This window comes from Mastigoproctus giganteus, chromosome 9, assembly GCF_048544385.1.
Source record: "Mastigoproctus giganteus isolate SK-2022 chromosome 9, ASM4854438v1, whole genome shotgun sequence".
Taxonomy (NCBI): Eukaryota; Metazoa; Arthropoda; class Arachnida; order Uropygi; family Thelyphonidae; genus Mastigoproctus; species Mastigoproctus giganteus.
Window position 1 is genome coordinate 100,982,489 of NC_143583.1, and position 26,785 is coordinate 101,009,273.

At 38.1% G+C, this 26,785-nt stretch overlaps 1 protein-coding gene across 8 annotated transcripts in view; it reads right to left on the minus strand.

Annotated features, from left to right (window-relative positions):
* LOC150080594 (neuronal acetylcholine receptor subunit alpha-7-like) overlaps positions 1–25,857 on the minus strand; it is a 267,604-nt gene extending 241,747 nt beyond the window's left edge. For all 8 annotated transcript variants that reach the window (XM_090381719.1, XM_090381717.1, XM_090381718.1 and 5 more), the window contains exon 1: positions 25,419–25,857. In XM_090381719.1, the coding sequence (XP_090237845.1) occupies positions 25,419–25,497 (79 nt within the window). In that variant the 5' untranslated portion in view covers positions 25,498–25,857. The remainder of the gene's footprint in view (positions 1–25,418) is intronic.
* Positions 25,858–26,785: the final 928 nt, after the last annotated feature.

Sequence of the window (26,785 nt, forward strand, 5' to 3'; positions counted from 1 at the left end):
GAACTTAATATGAGTATGAAAAGATATTTTGGTCCTTTCCGTAAGGCACTTCTGTCCGGTCTGTAAGAGCCCCATTTTCATCTTATGTTGCCCAAGTGGTATTCTCAAAGAAGATAAGTATCCTGTGGACGAACGATGGGAGAAGTTTCCTTGTATAAAACCGCAAAGAGAAAATGGGCAAAAAGAGGGAATCATTTTCTGCAAGCCAAGCAAGATCTGACGCGAGCGTTATCTGTCCGTAGACTGTTTTGTTAGCTATTCTTGATCAAGTCCCACTAGAGACTGACATTACATTACCAGCTAACAGACTGACAGCTGCGTGGTTATGACACGAGAAGAGCTCGACTACATCCACGTAACTTAATAATCATATTAACTGCGAAAGCCAGTAAGTACAGAAAGGTCCTTATTTGTCACTAGTAATAATCAAAGCCGTCGTTCCTGGAGGGTCACGTTCGTACTGCGTTCATTATTTAGACTCTTCTCATCCGGCAGCAGCTTTGTGACATGCATCGGCATTGACGCTTCTATCCGCGAAATTAAATTTAATTTTTAACCGCGGTTTTGGAGATTGTGTTTAGAGAATGTTATGAATCTGGGCGCTGGTTAATTGCATGGTTCGAAGTTTAATTGATTAACTACCGAAAGAAACAAACTGATCATTATTCCAGGTCATATGAACATTTGGTAGGGCAAGAACATTTCTTAAAATGTATTAAAATGCGGATATACCCTGCAAAAGAGGTAAATGAATACAATCAGGTGATAAATGATTTCGCAATGTAAAGGAACCAGTCTCAGATTGATTAATTGCGACTTATTATAAAAGGGAGCCATTGGGAAAAAATTCCAATTTAAAAGCTTAATAGCATTATCCAAATTCAATGAAAAATTTATATTTTCAAGCAATAAAATTAGCTGAAAAGCGGGTATAATTACAATGAAATAATCTTAGGATTCATATTTCCCTTTTCATCAGTAAAGAACATTAAACTTGGAATGGAATGTTGCGATTTCATGAAATTATCCAAGGAGAATTTATTAATTCCTGAGAAGTTAAACTCAGTTGGTGATGCATCTTGAAATCCATCGAGCTTTAAGGAATTTTCATTTATTCAGATTGCCATATAACTGAATTAATAATAGCGTTCAGTGAGGCAAATTCCCAAATAAATATTAATAGTTGTACTTGCAATACGTGGCCCTTACTTTGAAGGACTATTAGTAAGAAAGATGAAGATAACGAACTTTAAGAGTAAGGTGTGGATCAGGTTTTGTGTTCAAGATTATTTTTCATCTTAACATACATTGAAAAGCAAATTACGAAGATCATAAACTACAGAACACCAATCTTATCGTGTCCCAATTACATACATTACCACTAAATGTTTTATTTTAATATTAACTATTAATATGATTTGAACTCTTGTTTTAAATAAGGAAATCGTAATGTATTAAAACTGAGAGCAAAAGCATTTCATAAACCTCATAAGATGGCGTAAATTTTTGACATAAATTTATGTCAAAAATAAGATATGAAACAACCTTCGTTAATTGAAAGTTGAAAATCACATCAATATATGCCCACAGTTAATAGAATCACCGTCCTCCCCACACTGGGTGGGAGGAAAAAAACAAAGTTCGAGTCCCATCGATGACGGGAAGAATTTTTATGGGCCTTTTTCACAACGTGGCCGAGTTAGTCGGTCTCGGGCGAGTGTAGTTTTTTTTTTTTCCCCGGGAATTCGAGTTTTTTTGTCCAGTAAATAGAAAATCGAACACAGGCAATTTAGAGACAATATACACGAAACAACATGGCCTTAGTCGCTGATACTCCTAAAACCTTACAACAAAAACAACAGCGACAACATCAATATATAAGATAAATTCTCATCAGTTGTTTCAATTTCTTGATGATACTGAAAGCAACAAACCACTGGATGTTCTTCTGGATGTGCATGGTAACATGGGGACGCAATAATTATTTCTCATTCGACTCAGGTGTGACGGACAATGGGATCGGGATTTTGCTCTTTTTTGAAATAAATGATTTTTTTCTCTAATTATCAGGGCGGATATTTAAGATTTCATCACTCGTAAAATCTTTTATTCAATTATAAGGTCAATAAATTCATGTCAAAAATTTAGGTCATCTTATGAGGTTTATGAAATACTTTTGCTCTCGATTTTAATCCATTATGATTCCCTTATTTAAAACAAGAGTTCAAATCACATACAATTCGGCGTGAGCCAATTAGCTTGTTTCGCGCGAGGCTTGCGTGGTTTTTACCTTCCGGAAACGCAGGTTTTCAACTCGCAATACAGAGTAACCGAACCACAGAGCAAGTTCATGTTCAAAGAAGGGACACTAGTAAAAAAATGAGTGTGAAATTTCCATAAATAATAATAACACATTGGAGAATGCCATGAATTTATACCAAATAAAGGTCATGTAAAGTGCAAGAGATGTGACATAAACGCGACTTTTTTTCTATTAACGTTCATCGTGAACCTTGTTTATGTCGATGTTTACCACCCTCGCTTTTGAACAGCAGTGATGTTTTGTACCGTTTTCTGTTTTTTTATAGCCTCAAGAGACCAGCCAGCCGCGCGACCTGTGAAAACTTAGTAATTAAGAAATGTTGGATTCGTTTCTCTCTTTTCTTTTTCCTTTTGCTGAAGAAAAACACAACTCCTAATTCTCGCTTCAACCCAAGGTTCAAAAGCATAAAAAGACAAAATTAACTTTTAGACTTTGGAATTAACCAATTTAATTAAATTAACTTTAATTTAATTAATGAAATTAAATTAACTTTTAGACTGAAATTAACGAACTTGTGATCCATAAAAGGGGTTAATATTAAAATCCACAAAAAACAGGCGATAAAAAAGTGAAATGCATTTCAACATTGCCTACAATCTTACATATAGCAGGTTGTTTACAATTAATGAGCAATAGCTATTTGGTGTTAACATTATAGTAGCTAAATGACACAAGAAAGCGGACTTTTTCTGCATCTGCCAAAAAAAGAAAAAAATTCTATCGTCCACACCTTCCCCGTCATCTAAAGTGCGTATCCAATTCCGCTTTGAACTTTATACCAATCTACCAACCTCGACTACAGTTGAAGGCAATTCATTCCAGTGATCTACGACACGTTACTCGAAAGAAACTTCATGAGATTCAGCCGTCTGTTACTCCCCAAAGTTTTGTATTTGTGCTCCCTAATTCTTCTCTATTTTTTCAATGAAAATATACCTCCCTCGTTCATTTCACTGATTCTCTTCAGGAGCTTGTACATCTCTATTAGGTCCGCCCCTCTAAGTTGTTTAGCAGCCAAGCTTCACAGTCCACACTTCATAAGCCGTTTTTCATATGAACATCGATTAGCACTCCTTACCAATCTGGTTTTCATTCTCCGAACCCTTTCTAGAAGTTCTGTCTTTCTGTAAGTTCGAACATCAGATTTGAACATAATATTTAAAATGCGGATTCATCTTCGTCTTCTACAATGTGACAGGATGAAGTTTATTGAAATAAAAACTTAATTTTACTGCAATATCCGTTGGAAATATATATATATATATATATATATATATATATATATATATATATATATATATATATATATATATATTCCTGTAGATTTCCATAAGCTCACTCAATCTCTCTCTTTCTCGTTCTCCATCAGTTTCTCTCTTTCTTTCTCTTTCTTGTTCGCAAACCACCCGAAGTTCGCAAACGCCAAGTCGCAGTTACCAGCTATTTGTTTTCTTTCTTCGTTTTTAATTGCAGTCCATAATTTTGGGTTCGCCTCTTTCATTAGTTGCAGCGCTCTAATCTGAAAGTGTTAAAATGAAAAATCTACGCAGAACGTTTTCCAAGAACGAGAAGATTTCTTCGAAGATAACTCTTATTTCACAAAGAATTCTTCGGAGGCTCTTTATTTTGAATAATGTATTTGAAAATATTGCTCCTGAATAAAATATCTGAGAGGGAACATTTTATTTTTAAAATAAGGAGCACTGCAAAGAAAATTGAGTTCCAGATTTCTTTCGGAATAAACGGAGAAAATTAAGTTCGATGAAGAGAAAGATTGCAGTATATGAAGACATCAATTGGCGTAATCTTAGACCTTGAGATTTAATTATCAATAGACTACTAAAAAAAGCAATCCACCTACAGATGATTCACTTTTGTGTACTGTTTCTTTGAGATATTTCCTCTGAAAATTCATTGATGCCTGGAACATACGTGAAAATGTGAACGGGTGCGTTAGAGCCCTGAAAAATGGGGTACAGTGATGATGGAAAACTACACGAATCCTCTGAGCAGTATTGGAAATGAAATTATTTTTTCTGAGACAAACCGTTTACCAAAACATTTGATATGTATATACACCCACATGTAACCTTCAATATATATTCTTCACCTCAGGGAAATAATAGTTAATTCCAGAGATATCATATGAAAGAAAATTGTGCGTGCGTTAAGCGCCAAAGCAACTAAGACTATGAGGAGGCAGCATATTGTACCCATGAATTGCGTGAATTCTATGGTTGATTTACCAGTTTGCTGGACTTCAAAAAAACCTGTCCTGGATAAAAACCTTGTAAGACTCGCCTAAGACCAACTAACTCAGCAATGTTTTGAAAAAGTCCATAAATATTCTTCTCGTCATTGAGCAAACAAGGATTATACCCACTTTATTACGCGCGAGGGCGTACTATTATAGGTAGATTACAATGTCACTTAAAAGTAGGACACAAAACGCATGGTAGATGGAACAGAATGGGATAAGAAAACTATTAAATCCCTTCAGAAGAAGTGTAATAGTAAGTTGTCGCAAACGGGCATGTCCATTCAATTTAGCAGAAAGAGAAAAACGTCCAGGATGAACTGTCGGGAACCTCACACACACACTTCTATGGAAGACAGCAGAATGGGTTACAGCGATCCTCCAGCTAGTCGTTAACCGAAGCTGTCAGAAGTGAACAGCACCGCCTATTTTGGTGCAAAGAACGAAAGCGTAGGACATTACAGCAATGACAGAATGTGATGTATGTGGAATGATTAATTGCGCTACATAGTCTAAGGCAGTGTTTCTCTCAACTGGGGGTCAATAAGTCGTGTCTAGTGAGTTCCTGTTACTATTATTTACAATTAATATAATAGAATACAATCCTTAATTGCAGTACGAGCTACATACAATTAATCCCCTCACGGCAAGGTGGTGCCAGAGGTTTACAATAGATATTTAGATCGGCATTCATACAGATATAAGAAATACATACATATATAATACACTGCTCGACAAAATTAACAGAACAAAATCTTTTTCATGAATATTTTATCGGCCATAATGTCGCAGAAGGCGAATATTTGATATAATAGGGATCGTGGCATGCAAATTCCAAGTATCCAATATAAATCGATCTATCCCCTTACAGAGCTGCACATTATGCAAATTGTTCATGCCTATAAACACAACGTTTGCGACCACATCACTACTTTCCTGTTTTTTTTTTTTTTTTGGTTTTTTTTTTGGCTTTCTGAGTGGCACAGCCACATCTCCAGTACTCAGAATGGAAAGTCATCGTCGTCTAGATGATTCTTTGAGATGGCGGCCGTTGGACAGCTTGAAGCCGGGCAGTCGCATGCGGAGGCGGCACGTTGGCTTAATGTGTCACGCAGTTTCAGGAGACAGGAACCACTACAAGAAGAGCTGGTCAAGGTCGCCCGAGGGCTACGACAACCAGAACAGACCGCTATCCGTCTCTAACAGCAAGACAGAACCCTACGATGTCCTTCATCAACTTTCTCTTGGAGTTGCTGCGGCCACAAGTGAAAACATTTCCAAACGGCCCGTGTTAAGAAGGCTCAATTCAAGGGGACTCTACGCAAGGAAGCCAGTGGTTTGTACCCCATTAACCCCAAACCACCGCAGACTTCGTCGAAACTGGTGCCATGAACGTGCGAGTTAGAGCCCTGACAAATGTGCTACAGTTCTGTTCTCTGACAAGTCCCGTTTTAGCCTACAAACAGGTTCTAGATTTCATTCCATCTGGAGACAACGAGGAATGCGGTATCATCCCTCCAACATCAGAGAGAGGCACACTTACTGTGGAGGCGGTGTTTTAGTATGGGGTGGAAGAATGATCAACTGCCGTACCCCTCCATGTTTTTGATGGGGGTACCGTAACTGCGCAGAGATACCGAGAACAGTTCCTCGAACCCTGTGTGCAACTTTTTAGCGGTGCGTTTGGTCTAGATTTTCTTTGCATGCACACCACTGCTCACAGCAATCGTTGGATATCTTAAGTCTCAGGGGATGGAGGAATATCTTGAAACTGAAGATATCCAACGATTACCGTGAGCAGGACGATCGAGCATGTGTGGGACGCCCTTGGGCGTCGCATTGCACTAGACAGCCAACTCCTTGGTCACTTGGTGAGCTAAGGTGTGCGCTGGTGGAAGAAAGGGATCTGTTGCTACCGAATCTTATAGACACTTAAGTCGAGCATTGTTCACTGCTGTCAACCGTGATTAGCCGTTGGAGGGGATCATACATCTTATTGGTATCATGTGACCATATTTTCGAGCATCTTGTCTCGACTTCTGTAATGTGACCTTTTTGGCAATCCTTGTACTCTATAAATGTCCTTTGTACCTGTCCGAAGTTTCCCCGCTGTCTCTTCATTTCATCGTTATTCTATGGTTCACCACCATGCCAAATTGTGTCCCACTTCATAGAAAGCACCACGTTTTCTTCGTGTTCACTTAATTTTGTCGAGGAGTGTACATAATATACATCCATAAAAATACATAAATAATTGAATCATTACATTAACCGTAACAACATAAATTAGGAATGTGATATTATTTAAGTGGCCGAATGGCGAGCTGGACAAGCGTGGTCGACCGGGGTCCCATGCACAGACTGTATTTAGCATATCGAGGACACATCTGTTGCGGTCGCGGATGTCATTGGAAGGCAAAAACGCAGTTCTAAATTTTTAGTGTAGCGAGGATCCCATCCCTTTTTTATATGTTTTGTTTTTTACCACTTCTTGGAGGTCATTATCGATCGCTTGGAGTGAAAGCAGCATTTGCTTTGGCAGGAATCTATCGGTAAGTAATAACCAGCTATGGTCTGCTAGTAGCTGTTATCTCAGAAATTCTGTTCTGTAATTTTACCTGTGGCTATCTTGATTGTGAATAAGAGCCTTCTTTCTCCGATGTAGGATAGGAGCCTTCGCAGTTAAAGGGCATTTACTAACTGTGTTACTCTGAGAGTTGGGGGAAGGTGGAGCTTGCTGTTGGCCCATTTTAACAGCCAAAATTCGGCAAAAAATATCTTTTTAAGGTTGGATTCAGCAGCAAAAGTCCATATCTATGAAGCTCCTAGTACTGTTGGGTATAGATTTGATACAATATATCTTTTTACTACGTGTTGGTCGTTGGTGTGGAGCAGCTGTTGCATGGCGACCCAGCTTAGTGAAGTCAGCCTCGAATGTACATGGTTAACTTGAATGGTGAAGGATAACTTGGAGTCGAAAACAACTCCCAGATCTTTGTGCGTTTGAACACTTGGAACTGCGGAGCCATTGAGTGGAGGCTCCAGCATTCATGGGGGTGCACTTTAGTGAGAAAATTATTTGGGCAGATTTCAGAGGATTGATATGGAGGTTGAATGCATTGAGGTAGTCAGCTATGTCCTGTAGTTTCCTGTTGATTTGCTGAGTGGTTTCGGCTGTCGAGTCGGATGGCGATATTCTATTAAGGAGCTTGGCATCGTCAGCATATGTGATCCAATTGCATTTGTTGGCCAAAAACGGCACCACAAATGCCATGAAGAGAACGTTGGATAGGACCCCGTCTCTAGGCACACCAACAGTCATATCACGCGTAAAAGTCTTTGTTCCGATCTTTAGCGCAAGGGTCGTCTTAGATGTGAGACATTCTAGGAACAATAGAGCATTGTAGTAGCTTTCTAAGAGATGTAGGAGTTGGGTAAATGGCATCATTAAAAGGAAATATCCCTGTTAAGAAAATTCATATGTTATATTTGAAGGTGACGTTGCAGAAGTGGTAATTTTACGATTCGCGGTAAATCGTAAATGGTCTTAGATTTATGTAGGTTGCTTCTCGTCCACCGATCAGCTGAATTGTTGAAAAGCCCCTTAAAATTGTTTCCAAAACAAAACGAACAAGTGGTATAGTTTGCGCGACATGTGCGGTGGAAAATAAACAAATGTAATGAACTTATTTTTGCAGAAATCAATAAAATTGGGACGGATAGATAAATGAGTGACTGTCCAGTGTTAGTCGGACTCTATTGTTTTCTTCATGATTCGCCAAGTTTGCAAAATGATGAATATATTGATAATTTTTTTGTTCCTGCATCCATCGTGATTTATTGGCTGTTACGGCATTATCTACCACGCCAATAGATGTAAAATTTATTTCTCGGAAAAACAAAGGAGAAAACGCATTGAATAAAAACCCAGGAATTGGGTTTTTATTCAACCTCACTCCTCGGCCTGAAGAATTAACAATGCTTCTAAGGGGCCCACAGTTGATAAATGCTGGCGTATGGCATGAGATTGACGAACTTGGGTGTGACATATGCGCAAGGCACGATTTCACTCAGATGGTAGTGAACCAACAGTGCAGTTTGATTACAGCAGTGTGATAGATTGAGCCTATATTACATTGAATTTTGTGTATCTTTGCCTAAATATCTATTTAATGTTCTGTTGCTGAATTTTCTTATATATGAGCGTCGTTAAATTTTTGCTTTGCTTACACTCATATAAATGTTTCACTAGCTCAGACTTTTAAAGGCAGTATTAAGGTATCCTAGTTCAAGAGATTCCAATATATATATCTGAAAAGTTCTGACACTGACCACATTTCTTTGTTGTAAGAGCCTGCGAAGGAAGTGGTAGGTATGTTATGTTTGTGGTGGGAGTAGCTGAATTAGTGCACTTGTAATCGCAGAGAAAGTAAACTATGTTTCGGTATGGCAGATGAAAATAATATTTCAACTTTTTAAGGCAAAGATATGTGATTACCTTTTTGTGTGAAGTTGGAAAAGAGTGTCCGAAAGATTCTGAAGCTTACCCAGCAAGATGATGGACTGGAGGCATTAAGTAGTGCATTGGTATCCATACGATGGAGATATGTGCGGTGTCCTAGGAGATAGCTATGTGCTAGGAGATAGCTTATCACAGTATTTTCATTGAACAGAACATGAGCGGGTTGTGTATGTGTGCAAGATGTGTGCAGGATACCTTATCATCACAATGATAAACTAAGGTAAACGTACCAGTTATCACATGCTGTGAATAATGAATAGATATTAAAATCCAGAGGTTGTTTTAAATCTGCGCTGAGGCAACTTAGTTCATGAGGCCTCAATACATAAAATTAGAAAAATTGCATTCCACCTGTAGCCAATTTGCCTGTTCATCTGGATGAAAATCTCGAAATTTTCAAGGGAGGGAGGGATGCAACCCTAGCTCCCGATTGACTAACTTTGCAACTGCTATAATAAAAATTTGCACATTTTCTTGCCCCGTCTAGATAGGATTTCAACCTATTCCCTTTCGATCAAGTCACGAGGGTTTCATGATCCAGAATCAAAACAGCAACAAGTGTTTGGAAATAAACTTTGATTCTGCTCTGCCGAAAAATTTCGTGTGGCTCCTTCCTCAGAAAAGATTATGTTGACCCTCTATTCTTGAAATATGAAGGTATTGATCTGCAGACTGGTGATTACCAGTCTGCAGATCAATACCTTCATATTTCATATAAATTTCAATACATATTACATATAAATAAGATACCGTATGGTATTTTATCCGCTGGCATGTATTGAAGTTTTTGAGATAAGCTTTTATTTCAGTCTGATTTAAAATAAAAAAAAGAATCCCACTCAGGTAGAGCGACACGTGACTAGCACGGAATGTTCGAAGAGAAGTAGTAAATAACTAATTGGGAGGTGTTCATTAAGCTCGCCAGTTGAAATCCGAAGCATGCCGCCAACAGTCAGAGTCGATATATTTCCTCGTTGTTGGGTATTTGCCCAATTTGAGCGCTGTCAGAGTTAACGGAAATTAGCACGCGCAGATGAAAATCGCCTCACCTTGGCCTCGGCTTCGGATCGCGCCCCTACCATTGCCTTGCCAGCGTGTGCGCGACAGTTGGCAGAGAGTGCTCAAATTTCAGCACAGATCCTTTCAGATCCTGCAACGGGTAATCACAGTTTAAGTTGCAAACAAATCTCTCGACTTAATTACCAAGCTTAGAACTTTGTGTAATCCACTTTGTGCGCTCACCTTCTTAAGAGTGTCATTTTTTTTTTTTTTTCTGTAAATTCACAAAAAAATACAAGTGGAGAGATCGTAACGGTTCACGTTCGTAAAATGGATCAAGCGTCAAATGATTTGGGTTGGTTGAATTAGAAATTTTGCCAAGTATTTAATTTAGCATTTCATCCAAAGAATTTAGTTTTCCAATCTAGAGATTTTCCACTTAAAATGCCTTATTTTTAATCATCTTATGAACATTAATATGGCTCTTTCTTCTTTATTCATTTTTCTTTTAAAAATTTGGTTGTTATAACGTTCTTTTAAAATTATCTGACGTAATTTGTTATGGTCATTTTCTCTCATTAATGTTTGGATTGAGCATTTGCTGTTAAGTAAAAAAAAAAAAAAAAGAAATCCCAATCAGTACACGTGATCTGTACGGGAATGTTAGAAGAGGTAAATAGCTAATTAGAGGGTGTTCGTTAAGTTCGCCAATTGAAACCTGAAGCATACTGCGAACAGTGGGGGTTCGAAATACCTCTCCATTTCCTTGATGTTGAATAGTCACCCAGTTTAAGTGCTGTCAGATTTATTGTAATGGCAAATTAATACTTTGACATGCATTTTATAACATATTCAGTAAATAAATTCAATAAACAGTTCAAATGACTGCTTTTACTTTTAAACCAGTTAAGTTTTATAAAAGATGATTTAAGGTCTGGTAAGCGATACGAGGATGTTATATTCTAGTAGCAACTCTGTACCTCTTAAGCTGCCACTATGGGCTTAGACTTATTCCGAGAGAAACACACAGTTCCGACATGAATGCTGGTTTATTGGCTGTTTACCTACAGTGCAGAAGTATCTAAGGCCACAAAAAGTCTCCATTTAAAGTGTGTTTTGTGGTGTTTTGCCTGTTTTACCAGAAAAACCCGAATGAAAATCAGCATGTTTTTCTTGACGAACTGACTCAGTCACAGTGTGAAAGAAAGAAGAAGAAAAAATGATATTGCTTACGGCATGCTGGGATTCGAACCGAGGGTTTTTCCACATGGTAGTACAGGACAATAAACGTTAATCAGTGTGTGACCGATAAGTCCGAAACTAAGGATAAACTTTACTGGAACCAAATTAAACTTAAGAAACACTTGAACCAAAAAAATAAATACAACAAATTAATTAATACTGTTAATAAGCTAAGGTGCTACTCTGTTCCTATGAACCTAACTGCATCTGTATCAAAAGCAACAATAAAAATAATAAACAGAAAACTAGAAAAGAGAAATTTGGGGCCGCGGTCGTGTGGCTCTTTGGGCTAGGAGCCGTGCGTTCACTCCTCCGAGGGCGATTGTTCCTTTGGTCTTTCTTTTTTCTATTCTTAATCTTATTTTTATGTTTAATTAATTTATTTTTATTTTTGTTTTGATTTTCATTCCCAGTAACAAATTATTACTGTAACAGACTGCAACAGTATGATTCCTGCCTGCCCTTCAAGAGAAAGGATGTTTGGACAAAACTAATTCTGCAAGGTTTTTGTCCCTTTATGTGGTCTTACTGTTAGTAACCCTGGGTCTATTCTCATGTGCAAGCTTAGTATGCTGCAGGTGACAAACCGCACTTCGATCCCATCTTGCGTCGCATCTTTGAAAACAGTTTCCAGGGCACAACCTAAGCAGGAATTCCTCTGTATGAATCATCCTCATCCACAGAGGAATGCCATCGCTCTGCGTCATCAGACAATACTAGGTGATAAGTAACTTACATCACCCAGTGCATTACTCGTGGGCTGCCTTAGCCTGAAAAGCGAGGGTACATAATTACACGTCCTTTGAATGACTGTAGTTCTAAACCGCATGACTCCTAAATACGGTGCAACGGTTTTCGAACTCCTCTGACCGTGTAGTCGTCTCGAAGTATAAGCAGAAAATTTATTTATTTAGGTTTTAAGTGGGGAAAACCATGTTTGGATTTCAGAGCAAACTCCTGCTGCCCCTGTTTCATTTGTCATGCAGCATAGGTGATGTCTTTTTAGGTTATAAGGGGAATCGTGGCGAGATTCAATATCCCTTAGATTTCCAGGGTGCAACGTTAAAACAATTTTCTCAGAATGGTCGCCAGAAAACGGGAATACGGGAATCGAAGACAATTATGTCAAAGAGCTGGGAATATTGTTGCTGTCTGTAGGCGATATCCAGAAATTTCAATTCATACAACTTTTCTTCCATTCAGCTTCTACTTCTTCTTCACCTAAACGTCACGAAGAGCAAAACCAACTGAAATAATCTTATCTGCGAAAAGAACCATACTTGCGAAAATATTTCCTAATTTACTTTACAAATCGGTCTCAGTTCCAATATTAATGAGATTCATTTCCAGCCACAATCTACCAAACACCACTTAGATTTTTTGATAAAATCTCAATTAGCTGCCTCAACAACTACTAATCATGTGTCCTAATTACCGGTATTCGCTCTTTGTTTCCTGCCACTTTAGACGTGGTACTTTTTATACAGACCTCTGTGATCTTTTTTCAGAAACATCCAAATCTTTAGTTTTTTTATTTTATTTGGCTTAAACTCACCCCCTTTTCCTTATTCTGTTAAATTCATCTGTTGCCTCTGTATCCTCTCTCACCTCTACAATTTATTTAGAATTTGCCTGGAACTCGACTTTCTTCACTCCAACTTTTCTAACAGTGAGGTAATATTTTCCTAGTTGATTTTCACCTAGGATTATTTTATTTTTTTATTTTATTATTATTATTATTTTTGTTATACAGCTCATTCGTGGAGCGGGTAATGGGCAGTGACTGTCTTTTCGCGGACTCCCACAGACTTATCCGCGAACCCAGTTTGCCTGCCACTGACCTATAATATGGTTTTTTTTTTTTTCAAAAATGTGGTAAGGCTGTTCAAGACAAGAACATGGCATACCGCAATTGGATTATATCCAAAATTTCAGCTTCATTTTCTGCCTACACTAAAGCTCGCAACAGTTGTAAATGAGTTATTAATAAATCCAAACTGGATTTTGTAAAGATTAAGAGTAGCAAACTTGCTTCTTGCCTAAATGATAGTGGAGGCTCCCTTTCCAAAGCTATCGGCTGAAATTTGTCCATCCGTACTTCCGCCACTGTTGCGAACTAAGTTCTATTGCCTCTACAAAACAGACCTTATTGCAACTTGCTTTTCCTTTAATTCTTGAATCGATGATTTTGGTAAATCTTTTGCCATACCATACCGAACACATTCCACTCGATGCTTCCCTTTGTTTTCCAATATCAGAAGAATCCTGAACAATCTTGATTTGCAATTTGTTAAAACAAATGATAAATCCATCCCTTCCCATTATGGTCCCATTGCACATATCGAAGTAGTGGAGAAATTTCTCACTTACGACTTCTTATAATTTCACAAAGCTTTCCATCTGACTTTGTCATTGCGATCCAATAGCCATGTCTTGGATTATGTTACACATCTTTAGACAAATGCCAGGGAAAAGTTCGGAGAAAACTGAAACAGTTTTTTGTCTGACATAAAGTACTTTTAAATAAGCTTCCATCTATTGTCCATGTTGTGCGTTTTGCAATTGGGTAGACGGTTTTCTTTCGGAAGCTTTATCGCATGTGATGCTAGATGACTTTCAGCAAAATTATGGACAGGTTTTTCAATTAATGCTAATTACCCCAAGTTCTGTTCGTTCACTCATCCTTGCTTCTGTGGCCCATTAACTTCTTCCACTGCTAATGATAGTATGTTTTATAATCGCTGCCCTCTCACAGCGAGTAAATATTTTGGTTGAGTTCGAATCCCGCCAATGACGCGAGAAATTTCTATTACCGTTTTCGTAATTTGGATGAGTTAGTCGATCTGGGGTGAGGGTTGCATGGTTTTCCTCTTGGAATCCCGATTTTTCTGACCAGCAACTACTTATCAAACCACTTAACCACATCTCACCTCCGAAACCTTTCTATCCCAGAAGAGACAGCCAGGTTAATTAACAGTTCCTCACTTACGAACTGCTAGGCTCTCTGTTACAAATGATTCCAGCTTATTCTGTATTCCTTTTCTACGAAGTTCCATGGACACCGTTCTTCTGAATTAATATCTGTCATTTCCCCCTCTCTCTTAAAAACCAGTCCAAATACGAGCTTAAAATAGTCGGCGCCCGTCTTCAGTTCAACTGTAAAATCATCCAAGTAACATTCCTTGATCTTAATTTATCCCGTCTACTTCTGTCCTTGGGAACATCCTCTTTTCGCAGGTATATTTCTTGAAAATTTAAATCTAAAGAAATTCAAGTCCAAGGTAATAAAAAAGTGTTGCTCCATTAGACCGTTCTGTACCTTGGCATGCAGAACCAAGAGCTCTTTCGTTACTTTTCAGAACTGTTTATTTCTTTAGTTATTGCGTATTTGTTTAGAATCATCTATTTGAGGAGTCGGGAATATTTTTTAAACCTAAAGCCAAAAGCCAAATCAGCAAACAAAGGCAAATTTTAGAAGCCCAAACCAAACATATTAAATAAGATTATTAATTTTTGAATAATCTTGTTTAATAAACACGACAAATAGCGTAGCAAAATATAAGTGGTAACATACATCTCTTGTTCTGTTTGTAGTTAATTATATCCAATCATTGAGAGAGTATTTTATTTGACGTACAAAAGGAGAGCCGCAGTTTTGCGTGCTCTGAACCGCTTGTTGAGACCCCCTGGTCTAGACTTTAGACGAAGTGATAAATGGTCTTCCATCTACAGACGGCCATACTTAAATTATAACCACCTCGTATATTAAAATGTAGCGCTCTCCAATTGATTCTGTATATGTTTCTGTCCCCATTAAGGAAGGAATCTTGAGTTACATCGAAATTACAAGACGTGAAAGAGTAATTCCAATGAAAATCGTATTTAGAAATATTCTGCGCTTCAAAAGTCATATGAATGTCGAGGACTTACGGACATATTTTAAATTTATTTATTTTTATTTTACTTTCGATTTATCATTAAAACTCGATTTTCAATAAGATTCCATTCATGAAAATGAAATTGCCTTTTATTTTGATTCTTTTCGTAGTTAATTAGGCACACAGACTAACTTGGTTCTGCTTGTGTTCTGAACTAAACTCCGCTTGAGATCAGGCGTAAAATACTGATGCACTTAAACTGATCTCGCTGCTAAGCAGGATGATTTCGAAGTTAATCCTTTAATGGATTTGCTCGCTGAGATAGCATTTATTTATCTTTCAACCGCATGATCACTTACAGAGTTATTTTTAACAGTTCCATTATAGTGCAGGTCATAGTTTTGGGCGCTTGTCATTAAAATAGAATATTAATTAAAATTAATATTCTATTTTAATGGTTAAAAAAGGATTTTGGGTGGCTTATTTAATAACCTCAGACAAATACTTTGAAAATTCGTCCATTTAGTGAAATTAACCATTTGGCTCATCGCAGCCCAATACTTAGCATGAATGTAGAGAATTCTGCAAACTGCTTATTAGAGCCTGCACGACGCCATAAATATTAGGTTCTGGGATATTTCTTTCGTTATTTCGCGCGCATCTCTACTGACCCGTTCCCATCTAATAATAAACTTAACCTTACGAGACTGAAACCTTAGTTGAACTGCACTTAACTCTATCTCTAAGAAAGTTTGTCGTTGATCGGATAGAGTTCCGATCACCAAAGGTTTTCTCTTTTTTTCGCCCTCTTTGCATATGGAAAAGATCACTGAATCTTGAGGAAGAATCAACTGCGAGAGCCTTGCAATGTGCTCGATCAGGCGAGAGAAGATGGAAGCCGGCGTTGATTTGAAATGCACCTCGCGAGATATCGAATTACCGAGAGGCTGAGGGGGAATGGTCATTGAAGAAAGCAAAGAAATACCAAAGCTTCCACGCGAATTTCGTTTCATCATATCGCAAACAAAGCTTACATCGCAAAACGTTATGCAGAAATAAACACATTAAATGAAGTTGATGCTTTGACTGATAAAGTTTCTCGTAGGATTTCATGGATTTTTTGAGTACATTTGTTCATGTGCAGAACGTCGAGCGCTTTACTACTAAAAAAAAAAAAAACAAAAAGTGTCGCCTGAAAAAATATTTTTTTATTTGTTCCAACTGTGATATTTATAAACATCACCAATTAATTGAAAATGCTTATCTGATGAGGACAACAATAATGAAACCATTAAACCGTAAATAACCTTTAGTTCATATTGTGTAGGTGAAGCTTCTAAGCCCGTGAAATTAATAACTTTGATATAATCGTTAAGATTAAATGTTCATCTTCCTCCATGGATCGTTGAGAAATTGGTCCTTTCGGATCATCTCTATCATTACCATATCATTTATAGAAATACCATTCCTTACCAACATCGATTTTTCTCAAAACCAGGACACGACATTGTGGACAGGCTTCTGAGTAAGCGTTTGAATCTCTACTTGCATTATTTAAAGCGGCGGTGTCCTACCTGCGTTCCTTGGAACATCCGAGTAAAATCCGCATATCCGGCAACTGATCTTAGGAAACGTGAACTGGATGCGTATTACAGGTGTTTATTCCGAAACCATCACGGTTGTGTGCTTTGCATACACAATAAGGTACAAATATCTCTCGACCGTTCCTCTTAATCCACAATAGAAGGGGGTCATTTGTTCAGAATTTGCGCAGCCAACTCAGGCCAGCATGCGTCAGCGTATCGCGTCTGTAAACTCCATGTATATCGTTATGCGGCCGGGATTTCACATATGTGACGAAGAAAACTCCACGTCCGGCTAATTACACAGCTTATACACTCTTCGTGAGATTACCTCACACACACACACACTGTATTTTGTCCACTTCCGCCTATTATGCCATCTGAAAATAAACCACTAGAATGTTTTTTTTTCTCTAGAGTGGCTTAAAAAGTCACCTACAATTGGACAACGCTAAAATGTTGCGAAGAAGCAGAAGAATTATAAATAAACAGGCAAATGACTAATCATATTTTAAGGAATGGGCAATAAAGACCCTTGAACAACTCAAAAATATCCAGCCATGGATAAATCCCAAGTGGAACGAAGGTTTTCCAAGATCGAAATTAAGAACGATCCAGCTCTCTAAAGAAGTCCTTACAAGTGCAATTAATAGGATGAAGAATAAAGCTATCGTAGGACCAGATGGATTCCCGTTCTTTATAATTAAATTTTTTTCCATATATTATCGACTTATTTCCATAATTTCCAGGAAATTATCAGACAGCATCTCTACCGATGATTTGGCAATATATGTATTTTGTCAAACCGAACTTCACAATTGGATATCCAAAGTTGTCCAAAGATTGTAAACCCATTTTAATTGGCTGCTCCCTATTCAAGATTTTCAAAAAATCATCAGTGAAGGATTGAAACACTTTCGGGCAAACGCCACCTTACCTGCATATCATTCTTTGAGGTTAGTCGACGGTTACAAATCTTCTTGAGATTTCTGAATGTCAAATCTTATTTCACATTCAGGAAGCTCTCAACGAAAGATCACAGCTTGAAGTGGTATCCATAAAATCTAAGTTTCACGTATTATCAATCAGTGCTCTTTGTACATACTTCAATTTTATTTCAATTTTCTCGGAAACCTATTAACTGTTTTATCCAAATTATTGAAGAAGCACAAGCATTTACTTTCTTATAATTTTTACCAACATTTTGAGATCACATGAACTATTCTCCGGTGAGGTATTCTTTCTCTAACGCTTTTTGCTGTAGCAATGGTCCCTTGCTTGGTGACACATCAAAATTTCTTCGTTTATGTAAAAAGTAAAGTAAAGTGCAGCCATTATCAACCCACTGCAGGGTGGAAGCCTCCTCAACAATTCATGCTGAGGGAAATGGACCATAATCTGCCACGCTGGTCCAGTGCGGGTTGGCAGATCGACCGTATTCAGCAGTCAGGGGCTTGAACCCCGGTCTACTCAAAGAGCGTGTGCTACTGCACTCCCGCTCCTGCCCACTCGGCTACGGAGGCCGTTCGTTTATGTAGATGACATCAAATTACTCATCCGCTCTGATAATACAGTATGATGCCGACTGAAATTGGAACATCAAAACACTGGGTGAAACGTGGACAAATCTCAAATGGCTTTCGCCAAAAAGGTGTTAGATGCGATGTGCCAGCTTCTTTCATATAGAGTCGATGCTCCTTCGATCCCCGCAATTGTCGCCTTCAATCCAAATTGAAGACTTCAAAAGTATCGAATATCAAAAGCAAATTACAAATATATTAACACAATGTTTCCACGTAATTACCTTACACATATTTAATAGCCTGTGAATCGACCCACTCATATTTTGCACGCAAAAGGAATCCGGGATGCTTGAAGATTCATTTGCTTATATTTAGTTTTGACTTTGGAATTATCTTCTTTTCTAACTCGCGTTAGATTTTATTTTGTATTAATTTGAAAGTGAATTTTTTGTTAATATTTTGTTAATGTTAATATTTGATTTGTCCTTCTGGCTGGTTGCTGTCTTGATGCATATTTTTAAACTGAAACGAATAATTAAATAAAATCTCGTGCCGTGACCCACTGTTCAAACTTTCCAATCTCCAGAGTGAGCCATCTTCTGATATTGTCACAGTATGCAACTTCGTTCAACAGCTTGTGCATAAAATTTGTCTTTCCAAAGTCCGAAGTTCACCTGTCTACGTACAACGCGTCCTCCAATTTTTGTGACTGTTTTACCCACGTTAATGGTCCAGTGTTCGCCACTGTCCAATTTGTGGACTTTCTTATACAGACTGTTACCAATTTGTATGGAGAAAATATAGGAGCATGTTCTACAGTTAAAAATAAGAATAAACGTTCATGTCTCAAAAGTCTTTGTTTCAGCGATATTAGGAATTACTTATAATTTAATTAAAATCATATCAGTTTACATTTATAAGGAATTACTCATAAATATAAATTGAAATAAACCTTTAAAAGGACTTTGATGCTATTCAAAGACCTTTTGTTCAATCGCGCTGAACTCTGCGCGATTGAACAAAACTGATTCTATAACAAGTCTTATCGCTTCAAGAGTCCCTAAACTCGATTTCTGAGTTCGTGTTGTGCGGTATCGTGCGTAGAATAAACCATGGATTTCACGTGACCCAACACAAAAATTTTAAGAGTGCGAGGTTGCGTGATCGTGCTTGCTGTTCTTCACAGGGTCATTTCGATCAAACAGTGAGAAACTTCGCGAATAAAGTGGTTTGCGCCACCATCATGCATAAAGCCATCCTCTGCAGATTTTCAAGGGGTTTCTTGAAATGGTTACTATAAAATGTTCCGCAAAAAATGTAGGTGTGCCATTCCTAAAAACCTTCCTTGAAAAAAAACAAGGTCCAGTAAGATTAATTCCCAAGAACTAAACCAAACATTAAAAGGTATGTTGCCAATGAACGCTCACAATCGTTTGTTCGTTTTCTTTGGCTCAGCTACTACTATTTCGAGAGTCGAGAATTCCATTTCTTGTAAAATGTGATTCATCTGTAACCAGATCATAACTGAGAAACTAATGATCACGCGTACTGAAAAATCAACTAATGGCAATGGTTTCTGCATTTATTCATATCTTGTGGCAACATTCTTGTATAGGCATACTGCGCAGTGGATGCAATTGCTGTTCTCCTTCTTCCATACGCTTCCAGATTAAACGTTTATGACAACTTTCTGGTAATTGTGATAGGAGATACTTGAAGAGCACGAAGTATCTGCTCTTCAAGAAGCAGATACTTCGTGCTCTTCAACGTTTGAGGTTCTTCAAAATCTCGCTCTACCAGCGTTTACTTGTAATTGTCTCAGTGTTTCTCTAAGTTTTCTATCCACACCTACAAATACTTTAGAATTTGGAATTCGCTGAGTCGCATAATGTCAGTTTAACAAATGCCTTACTGTAAACAACGAGACAGCTTGGATCTATAACTCAAGTAAAAGATGCGTTGTTTCTGCTAGTACTTACTCTTCCACAATGTTCACTGACAACAAATTGTTATGATTCGTGTGGTAGAACACCAATATTCACTTCGATGTGTATCGTCTGTTTCCTGTTGTTTAAAGCCCGTTTTACGTAGTTATATTTTCATGACAGAAATCTGAATATAAAAATGTTTTGTCGTTTGACGCGGTTACAAAATCGCGTCAAACGACATTTATGATTAATATTTAATATCTCAGAAATAAAGATATTTTGAGATATGTTTACAGGAACTTTTTTCTTGTTTTTAGCTGTAGAATATGCTATTACATCTATTCCATACAATTCTGAAGTTCCTTCCCGTATAACAAGGTCCAATATTGCTAAATTCCCTATTACGGAAATATGTCAAAGTTTGCTGACATTTTAATAGGACATCTTGTATAACTCCCAGTGTGACGAGGGCTGAGAGCCTCGCAGGTATCATAGTGGTTATAATCGCATTGATCTCACAGCTGGTGGAAAAGGCGTGAGTTCGAATCTTTTCAATAACAGAATTTTTATGGGCACTTTTCTTTTTTTTTTCTTTTATAACATGGATGAGTTGGTGAGTTTCAGGCGAAGGTTGCATCTTTGTTGCATGGTCCTTGAGGCTGTCACAGGCATTCTCTCTGGTATGAAAAGTTGGGATTACTACCTGGGAGCCTAAAACGCTGATGGTACTGATATTCAGGTGATACTTGAATCAAGTGGACCAACTTTAAGTGAAGACCGGTCGTCCTCTGCTTGCGCCTTCCCAATGGTGGGACGGACTGTCAGTAACCCTGGGTATAACCCCATGTGCAAATCCTGAAAGACGGCACTAGTACACTGGAGATGACCACTCAAATGTGAACCAACATAAGCAGAGGTCGTAAGAATGCCGATTATCTGTATTACTAGGCAATACTAGGTGGTAGATAACTGTCATCAACCGGTGCAGCACTACCACCTCATCTCTCGAAAACTAGAATTTTTCGGCTAGCAGACCGACCGAAGAATACACGCAATTACGGAAACAATACACTGAAACTTCATAGTCTTAGTTGCTTTGGCGTTTAACACACAAACTGATAACTACTGACCATCTGACACTATAAGCGCATGGAGTATGGTTCTAAAACCATACTTCTTTTTGAAGAAGTTCTAAAAAAAAGAAGTTCTAACTTCTCTTTGGTCAAGACATCATGGTGACTTACAGAACTGATTATTCGGTGTACAAATGACCTCACATACTGACTGAAAGTATTCATTCGCTACTCATTACGAGCCATTAAATCCTCTCAGCTTCATATTTCTATAATGTGATTATAAGACGCTGAGATGGATTGGGAAAACAAGGTTAATCTAACAGTACTCCATACATCGGGGGAGGAGGGCTAAGTAATAATCTCATTAACATAATGCGATATGTAATACACTTGAACGAAATAATCGGTGCCGATATGCCTAATAAACCTGTAAAATAACAATCTCTCTCTCTCTCTCTCTCTCTCTCTCTCTCTCTCTCTCTCTCTCTCTCTCTCTCTCTCTCTCTCTCTCTACTTTAATTTTTGGAACAGAGTGAAAATCACTGTTATATGGAGGCAATAATTTTGCCTTCATATAATACACGTAACTTATATAAATTTCAATGGGAGTAGCTCGTGTACGATTCTTAGGGAGAAAGTCTAATCTTGTAGACACTTCTTCAAAGCTGTCAATGAAACCATAAGCACATGAACTGCTTCTTTCTCCAAGATTGCGAAAGTGTCAGCAGCATCTAGAATTACGCTCCCAAGAGGGATTACTTAAAAAGAAAAGAAAACGAAGGAGCAAAAGGAAGTTGGTATGTGAGAGTCCGGAAGTCAGGGTAAGCCAAAGAGCAATCGTGGTCGAAAGTAAATCTTAATGGAATTGGGGCGCGATTGCCGCAGTGGCGTTAATAATTCCTAACAGAATTCGTGGGAAGCTTGATGAGCGTGGACATACAAATCCGCCTGACGATGAATCATTTGAAGGTTGTCACTGTAAGATGGAAGACATACCTAATTTTAACTTTCTCAATCTATTCAACATTGGTATATCGAGTCTGTAAATTACACGTGTTCTAAAAGTTGGTTTGTCTTTTCAGAGGAGTATAAAGCCGTAAGACTCCTTCCCAGGAGCGGTTAACAGGGAGCGACTCTGATGTGATCGAATTAAATTATAAGGGAAAGAAGCCTTAAATTTTTGCTAGTAACTTCGCTTAAAAGCTGGTAGTGGTTGGTTATTTTGATTGAGTCGGTAATACATTCAGTGGGCGGGTGAGTTTGCCTTTCTTTCATCCCAGATTTGCTAAGCACGAACTCTACGGACAGTAGAGTTAGTGCCCTCATGGGTAGCACAGATGATGAGAAAGACGTCTTCCCCACACCGGATGGAAAAGACCTGAGTAGTTCAAGTTCCTTCGATGACGGGAGGAATTTTTATTAGCCTTTTTCACAACTTGGCTGAGTTAGTCGGTTTGAGGTGAGGGCAGCACGGTTTTCTCTCCCGGAAACTCGGGTTATTCGTTCAGCAGACAGAAAATCGACCACAGAACATACACACGCAATTTACAGTGCAATTTAAGCCAATATACAAGGAGCAATATGGCCTTAGTCGCCGATGCTCCTAAAACCCAAATACTACAACAGCCAACAGAGTTATCAGTACATCCATAATGATCTCATGACATGGGAGAGTATCGCATTTGGTTTCCATTATCACCTCAACAAAAAGTTTTTCCGATGTGATTTATATTCAGTTCTAATTCGGTTGTTCTCAACACTACGGTCGAAAGCTTATTTTCTAGAACGATGCCGTTTTTGTTGTTAAGGTGGTTAGCGTTAATAGAAGGCACATATGGCTGTTAAAGCGATCCCAGAAGGTAGAAGGAAAAATTAAAAATTAAACAGCATTAATTAAGCTTGAAAAGGGCATTACGTGGAAATACTACTACTTAAGAAAACTTTAATAAATGACACTTTACCTCTTGAAATATTGAATTAGTTTATTCGTGTGAAAGGACAAATTGATACACGTAGACTAAAACAGTCCCAATAACTAAAATTGTTTACTTTCGGGTTATTATGTTGAAAAACATCTTCCGGGATTGATTTTGAGTTTAGGAGAAGAATATAACTTGATCATAGGCGAGACCTATCTGTACCACGCTGTTCCGTGACTGAGTTAGTTGGCCTCTGTTTTTCATCCCTCAAACCAGACAAACCGATCACACAGTATGCAATTTACAGACAGTGCACTGACGCCACACGGACTTAATTCTTAAATTGTAATATGCGTTAATAATTTAAGATGTACGAGCCTTTATCTGAGAGTTTCCATAACGTTTCTCCCAATGCAATATTACTTATCAGAATGTTGATGGATTTACTCGCTTTGATTGTTTATCATTGTCAATTGCATTTTACACTGTTAGACAACAAATCCATAGAGTTTTACCATTCCCTTCCTACAACAGTATTTAAAAGTAGCTACAATGCAGGAATTAATTTTGTTAAGTCAATGCTGGCCTGGCTGTGCAATTATCTACAAAAGGTTAAGTAATTTTTTCGGAAATTTCCAATTTAGCAATCAATAAATTATTATTCCTTAACCTGGTCCAAAATGCAGAAAGAATGCAAATGAATTTATGCACTGGCCAGAGTTTAGTTCTTCTTTAAGTATTATGGACATAAGATCGGAATTGTGTGTCACGGAATAAGGTAAAATGGTTTGATGATGAAATACTCATACGGAAATCGGTAGTTTGAAATAGTTGGAAGATGAAGTCCAGGCCTTATGAGAAGTGAAGAATGAGGTATGCACATCCAAGGTCGCTGTGAGAACTGATGATAATAAAACAAAGTATCGAAGTAAGGTTTCTTAGAATAGGGAACTTTTGCATACAGCCGAATTGAAATCGGTCTCGTCTGGAGTAAAATATTACAACACCCTTCATGGTATGGTAGTAATTTTTCAAGGCTGATCAAGCCCTAGTTTTTGAAATTCCGATTCTCAAAATCAAATAAGAGTTACACGTTGGACTTCAATATTCACTGACCTAATGACGCAAAACTTACAATAATCTACCTCTTCTGGATAGATTCGAGAACCCCACTACAATTACATTAACTTCAGTGATACTCTGCCAACATTGTCTCTATCAATAATCCCTAAAAGAAAAGTCATTCTTTAAAAAAGAAATTTGGCACAGTTAATTCTTAAAAGCTTCAAGAGAAAAGAAACTTACCAAATCGATGTGTCACAGTCAAAATTTTATAGATGAGCTTTCGCTAATTCCTTTTCTACAGCCCAAGAAGTTCTATAGCAAGAAGCTCAACTATCTAGAAAAAGCGGGGGTCATTAATTACCTTAACTCGGATCGAAACTGACACCTTACAGCTGGGATCATCTAACGACCCACCGTGACGTCATATCTGTTGACATGCAGCATCTTTCTTACCACTGTCTTATAAATGCAAGTGAATGTTCTTTTTTATCTTTTCTCGGATAAAATGAGATGCTTTAAATTTTAATCAAACTTCTTGAAGCATCATTCTGCTCCTCGAGATACTTTGCGAAATAAACGAAAAATATTTAAAAAAAAATGTCCAATACTTTGGTCTGCTCCATCTTTTCTAAATAGCTTAGAAATATTGAAAAACATTAAAGTTTACCGATGTTTCCAAAGTCGATTGCCATCTCTAGATGCATTTAAGATGGTCTAGATTTATTGGAGTTTTGTTGAGTTCATGCTCGACACCAAGCCTTTCCTCTATAAAAAAAAAAGTTTGAGGTAATTAAGAAGTCTTCAGGGACGACATATTTTATTCGCCTCGGAACAAAAACCTTGAAGAAACTGAAAGAAATAGGACAGAGAAGAAACTATGAAAAGGTTTAAAAAAAACTGATTGAAATCGTAAAAGAAGTCGAGAGCCTAAAAGAGGGAATAAAAAAGGAAATAGAAAACAACCAGTCGAAAGGATTGACGCAAATAGGGCAGAAATGATATGTGGAACACAAATCCCTAAGAAAATCTCGAAGGGCAGTATAAAGGAAGCCTCGAGGACAAACTCGTTGACATCGCTATCGTCTATACCTAATAGTACTCACCTTGTGGAAGACTGATAAAGACAAGGGAGGAAACCAGATGAGCAATTCGCCAACATGTCGATAGGTAATTCTTCATCATCTGTCATCAGCCAATTCCTTAAAGAAACGGGGTGATCGGTGGCCACTTTCCTGTGCCAATCCTTCAGCACTTTTGCCGTCTGAAGAGCCGTACTTCAGAGCAGTATTTGTTTCTTCCTTGACGTATTGAACACATCTCTGGAAAATGCAAGGCAGGTATGATTCGTTGTAAACAAGGTAACTGATCCCCTGGTGTGGTTACAGAAGAATTGTGAAAGAGTGAAGGGAAAAGTGATCCACTTCACAGCACAGGATCCGCTAGCAAATTTCCATTACACTTTCAGTGAACCGTGGAACCTATGGGAAGTTCTCACAGGCAACACTGCAGCAAAGAGGCTTCTTCCATCAACCTGGCACACGCTGCGGCACCACTTGCGCGCTGCTCTAGCACTTCTCACTGATCATCTGCGTTCCACGGGCGCGCATGCGCCCTGACGACTAATCGACTGTGTTGTTCCGTCCAGTAAGGAAGCGTGGGTTGAATCAAGAAGGGAAACGCTGTATTATTTGCGAGCCTCCTAGATGATGCACGTTCCGTTGCTAAGTGATCAGATGGCGATAGAGTACTGAAGGGAGAGAGAGAGAGAAAGAAAGGAAAAAAATTCTTACTGAGAAATATGATGAATCAGCGGTGGAGGATGATTCCGTGGATATTTAAACGCCGCACACACCGCTGCTAAATAGGAGTTTAGGGTAGCTCAGACACGGCAGGCAGGCAAACACAGTCAATTAAAGTCCCCACTGTTTCGCACGGACGATGGTAATGATGACGATAACGGAGTACGAAGGCTGCCTCAATTGAATTCCACATTCGCCATACAATAGTACCAGGGACTGAAAAGCCACGATACAATCAAGGACCCATCCAAGGATTTTGTATTTCTCAGCGTATTTAACTACGGCGTGGAGAAGTTTTCCGGCTCGATCATTAAATGTCTCGTGCCTGCCGGGTGGAGAGGTTTGAATCCCGCTTCTTTCTTTTAAGTGATTAAGACCGTTTCAGATGGAAGTAGATGGAAAATCCCAACCTTTAAAACGCATGTAATTTAGACATAATCCTCTTGCCACTCGGTGGAAGTTTACGTGTACAGAGGAGCAGCACAGAGGCAAACGAATTTCAACCATCATTAGAGATGTGGCCATAAAAAATCATTAATTTAAATATGACTGCCCATTCATAATTATCACAGTTTCAACTCCAGTATTTTTATCTTCACATAAATCTGTTTCTTCTCAATAATAGTTTATGTGGAAAACTTTTAATAAAATGAATGTATTAAAATACTTTG